The 5,295-nt window shown below is 39.6% G+C and overlaps 1 protein-coding gene across 4 annotated transcripts; it reads right to left on the bottom strand.

Moving 5' to 3' along the window:
• Window positions 1–1,097: 1,097 nt before the first annotated feature.
• LOC137724551 (two-pore potassium channel 3-like) lies at window positions 1,098–5,022 on the bottom strand. 4 transcript variants are annotated; one of them, XR_011067453.1, is made up of 3 exons: window positions 3,420–5,022; window positions 1,954–2,291; window positions 1,098–1,524 (listed from the first exon to the last, which is right to left on the bottom strand). XR_011067453.1 is itself a non-coding variant. In XM_068463316.1 (2 exons), exons 1-2 carry the CDS (start codon window positions 4,562–4,564, stop codon window positions 2,147–2,149), a joined length of 1,290 nt encoding a protein of 429 aa, XP_068319417.1. In that variant the 5' UTR covers window positions 4,565–5,022; the 3' UTR covers window positions 1,534–2,146. The 4 variants fall into 4 exon arrangements, 1 of the variants encoding a protein (XP_068319417.1); XR_011067454.1 differs by having other exon boundaries at window positions 1,098–1,527; window positions 2,010–2,291; XR_011067455.1 differs by having other exon boundaries at window positions 2,010–2,291.
• Window positions 5,023–5,295: the final 273 nt, after the last annotated feature.

Genomic DNA, 5,295 nt, shown 5'->3' with positions numbered 1-5,295 from the left:
GCAGATTTGCTTCATGAGTCGAAAATGCACAACTCTAGGGTTTATCACGAGTGCCTTTCATGTTTTCCAAGAAAAAGAAGAAAAGCATGGAACATCCGTAGGTGTGCAGAAATTCGGAAGCAAAACTTTCAATAAGAGTGTGCAGTCAAAATTCACACACTGTATTGGTCTTTTTGAGCATAACTTTTTGCCGCATTTAACTTTACTTTTGTTTCCAGATTTAGGCAAACTTTTGTTCTGTGTTGGTGACAATGCATCGGCTGGTACCCAGTTATAAAGCCGGAAAAATCATGCCGTCGAGTGACAGAATAATGGCTATTTTGAGTTATGAAGGCAAAATAGTGATTTGCACACTCTCGTTTTCTCTTTATTTTTAGAATGTCAGGTGGCATCATCATGCGGTGACAAATGTACAATAGATATTAACAGTTAGTTACTAGCTGTTAAGAGTTAGAGGATTACTACAAATAGTATCTTGTAAAAGAAGAAAGGCAGTTAATGAAATCGTATTTGGTATTTTGGGAAACTATCATTCTCTGTTCAATTATGGAAGATGGAAAGCAAGAATCTAACATTGGTATCAGCGAGTCGTTTGATTACTCTCAATCCCCTCCCTTGGTCTCCTTTCCATTCAATCACCCTAATAAGTCAGCAAGTGATTATGAGTGGATATTGCTTTGCTGATCAAGCTTTTGAAACCGCATAACCCAAGTTGACAGCAGAATATACTTCTTGCAGATTTGGAATGAGGATCCTCTCCGGATCCACTTTGTGAGGATCCGAAGATCCTCAAATTACGTCTGTTTATCGTACATCATGCGGCTAGTTTTCGTCAGGTACTATTTATATTCAATTTTACATAAAAAAATTTACAATGATCTATAATCACAAGATGTACGATAAACAGACGTGATTGAAGGATATCCTCACAAAGAGGATCCTCATTCGTAGATTTGGGCATTCAAATTCACTTTTATATGTATATGTATATGTATATGTATATGTATATGTATATGCGTGTGTGTGCGTGTGTGTGTGTGTGTGTGATGTGAGAGAAGAATTGGTAAATCATGAGTCGAAAATGCAAGACTCTAGGGTTTCTTATGATTGCCTTTCATGTTTTCCAAGAAAAAGAACATAAGTATGGAACATACGTACTTGTGCAGAAACGTGGGCAGCAAAACTTTCAATGAGAGTGTGCCGTCAACATTCAAACACACATGTTGGCATTTTTCAACATAACCTTTCCACATTTAACTTTTTACTTTTGTTTCTAAAGATTTAGGGCAAACTTTTGTTATGTGTTGGTGACAATGCACCGGCTGGTACCAAGTTATCAAGCCGAAAAAATCATGCTGTCGGGGCGGCAGAATAACGGCTATTTTAAGTTATGAGCGCCGGACAGTAATTTTCACTCTTGTTTTCTCTTTATGCACTCATCTAGTCATCCCCTTGCTTATGTCCGTCGATACTCCTTTGATTCATTCGTTTCAAACCCAATTCATTGACACTACAACTCATGACCTGCTGATGCAGAAAAAAGCAACATTTTAACAAAATCAAACTACCAAAGTGTTCATATTTGTGGTTATCAACAACTTGATCTCTCAATGCAACAAAACAGAGAAAGAAAGCTACGAGAGACGTAAACAAGGTGCTTCTCCATTCATTGGTACTAATTTACAGTTATGAAGCAGTAAAAAAAAAAGGTCTCAACTCTAAGCAAAATGTAACATTTTGTAGATTTCTGAGCTTTTATCTTTTATATTCATTTCGGCAAGATAACCGCTAGTCGTCTATACTGACATTCAATCCGTATAAAATCGAAACTACCCTCAAACAGCTGAGGTTCTCCCACCACTAGTATTCTTGGAATATGCCTACGAGTCTGAACTAGTTGTTGACTGTTGTATACAAACAGGAAATACATCCTAGAGGGTTATCGTGCATCACCTTTTAAAGTATGAAAGATTGATTTGATGCTTAGGATGCATGGTCAAGAGACCAACCGATATGGCAGCGAAGTTCATGCTTCATTTGTGACTTCCGTGAAATCTCTGGCTTATCATACTTCATGTTTAAAGAGAGAAGGTATATGCTTGCATTGCTGTATCAAGATGAAAAGTAACGAAAAGGTACTTGGATATCAAGGTCGACTCATAAGATCAGCAAGGCTTATCTTTCCGCAGTTCCCAGTGTCTAGCCTATCGAATTGGGTGCCGATCTGCATAATATCTTTCTCTGATACCTTTCCCATCTCCTTGAGTTTGTATATGACATATTCCGACTTACTGCACATGTAAGGCCAATACAATTAGCCAACTTAAACATGACTATTTGCAGTTTACTGTAACTCAGAATAAGCAAAGAAATAAGTCAACGACTCCAGAAAACAGAAATAAGCCGCACCAGTGACAGATACATTTTTAAGATTAGAAATTTACAAATAAATGAAGTCAGCAGAGAAAAACTAGCACTAGTTTATAATCAAAAGTTCCTTATGATAAGAATTTTAGGCTAACAAGATTGAAACTACTAGTCAATAAGAAAAACCAAAATTCAATCACATTGTTGCCGAGCACTGAGGACAACTTATACAAGTTGCTCAACCTCCAGATTTCTAGAAGGAACTAAATAATCAATGCACGTTGAATCGAAAAGGTCACTACCCAACCATTCTTTTTATTCTTCTTCAAAATTGGTGTAACCTAGGCACTTGAATCAACTCTCGCACTCATATTCTCTTCATCACCAAGAATTTTTGGTTCCATAAGTGTTAAACTGTTTAGTACATTGACTAATTATTATTTTTGGTAAGATAGGGGTAAGAAACCCCAAACAGTACATTCACTAATTTGTAAAGATAACTGAATCAAAACTTTTACTTTACTCATTGTTAGGGGTCGAAAATGCTAAATCAAACGTCAGTTCCCAAGGTTCCAACTTCAAATGCTATACATTAAATTCCAAAAGGAGTGAAGGCAAAAGGACTATGCAGGATATCAGATTACCAGTTGCAACTCCAAGACAAAGTTCAGAGAGACTATCCCGTAAGGAATTAAGGAATAGAAACAATGTTCTATACACAACAACAACAACAAACCCTTTTCCCACGCCCAAGAAATTTGCAACAAATTTCGATAATTAGAATATGAAGGGAATACTGTGCTGAAGACAAGTGAAACGCTAAATTGTTAAGACCCGCAGAGGGGGATGAACTAACATGATAAGGAGAATGGGGAGGGGTTTGTGCACAGCCTCATTTCATAAGCGGGTACTCTATTATAACTTGTCATCCAAAAGCTAGTTATAACAGGTAGTTTCGAATGAGTATATTCATAGAATAGATAATCAAAAGAAAAACAATCTCAAACCACAACACTGATCAAAATGTCAAAAGACTCAATAATAACACATACCTCACAAAACCATTATTGTCAATGTCAGCAGCAAGAAACTCAGAAACAGTCATATCCTGACCAAGAACCCACTTCGCCATCCTCCTATGCCGCTTATCCACCCTAGCCTCAGCCAAAAACAGAAATGCTCGAGCAACTGCAAGTGTCGACACAAGCAACCAAATTGAAGCAAAGATACGTCCTGGCAAAGACTGGAAAGCCCGGTCACCATACCCTACTGTGGTAACTGACATAACCGAAAGATAAAACGAATCCAACCATCCAAGCTTTTCCACGAAATGCATCACACCCACACCGATCCCAATACAAAGAACCACAACTCCCAACGCCAATCCCACCTTCATCCTAATCCTCATCCTCCCCTTCTTAACATCAAATATGTAGGACTCCTTTTTCTCACCCACATCCTTAAGGCTCCTCAACAAATAAGTCTCTTGCAAGTCAAGCACATAACTAACCATCCCACTAAGCAAAATATCAATGAATCCAAACCCCACCAACACAAACATTATCGAAAACAACTTGGTTGCAGTAGTAGTAGGCGTAATATCTCCATACCCAATTGTGCACATTGTCACAATACAAAAGTATAATGCATCAACCACAGGGTGCGTCTCCGACGCAGCGAAATGATCACGGTTAAACCAATATATGGCCACACCCAATGCAAGATATATAACAAGAAGTACAACAGCTTGTCTTACAATCGACTGTGAACCGAATTGGGGTCGGGGAACAGAGCGCCGGTTCGCCACCTCGTTGATCACGGCCATGGCAGGAGCTGTTTTGGAGCGGTGGAGGTTGGTTTTGGTCCATGAGCAATTGGGGTCGAGGAGCCATGATTGCAGGGGTGGCTGTTGGGTTTGTGGGTCCTGTGAAATTGTGGCTACGGAGTCCAACAGAGAAGACGACGAAGGGGGTCTTGAAGTTCTTGGAGAATTGATAGGCAGAGTCAATGCATCGACGAGAGGAGAAGAATCCTGCGTCGAAGCAGTTGCAGGGCCAAAGATTATACGGTCTTTGAATTCCGAAGGGGTTAAAGGAACAGTGACTTCATCCTCTTCTGGAAGTGGGCAGAGAGTCGGTAAAGGTGACAGCTTTCTTCTAGGGCTGCCTACGTATGGGAGTAATGGCTCTTTCTCCATCTGGGTCCACCAGAAAACCGCTTCTGGTGCCGCCGGGAAACCGGAAACCGTTTTGGTTGGTTGGGAGAAATGGTATTGTGGGGAGGGTTGCAAGGAACTTGGGTCAACGTCCAATTTTTTTCACCTCTTGGGCTGCCTACGTATGGAAGCAGAGGCTCTTCTCCCTCTGGGTCTGCCGGAAAACCGCTCTTGGCGTCGCCGGGAAACCGGAAACTGGAGATTTTTTTTGCTGGTCTGGAAAAATGGGATAGAAAAGCAGGGATCTTTGGGTCAAATATTCAATAGATTCGGTCGGTTTGTTGGGAGCTGGGGGAGCGAAAGCCTAAGCGAAAAAGTGCAGGATAATTAAATGGGGTGAGAGAATCAACGTCTCAGGATTACGGCGAGCGAGAGGCAGAGTTCGACATGTGTTGCGTACTGAGATTCGGGGACCTCAGTTGAATACGATTCGACCACACACAAACATTATGGTTTTGGGGTTTATTTATTTTTGAAGGTCAAATCTTAAGTAATTTATGTAGTTTTCCAACAAACTAAACTGCAAAGTAAAAAATGATTTTTACTTTCATGTTACGTAACGTTAAACATTATCAGCATTAGATGATTTAGGTTTTTGATATCAAAATGAAAGTAAAATAAAATATCAAATCATGTCTTTCAATGTTCGTAACATGAAAGAATTTTCTGTAAACAAAAAAAAGTTGATATCTATATGTTAGTGTTGAGATTCC

Source organism: Pyrus communis, chromosome 2, assembly GCF_963583255.1.
Source record: "Pyrus communis chromosome 2, drPyrComm1.1, whole genome shotgun sequence".
In the NCBI taxonomy this organism is placed as follows: Eukaryota; Viridiplantae; Streptophyta; class Magnoliopsida; order Rosales; family Rosaceae; genus Pyrus; species Pyrus communis.
Note: the sequence above shows the minus strand (reverse complement) of the source record. Positions and strands in the feature narration are given on the sequence as shown.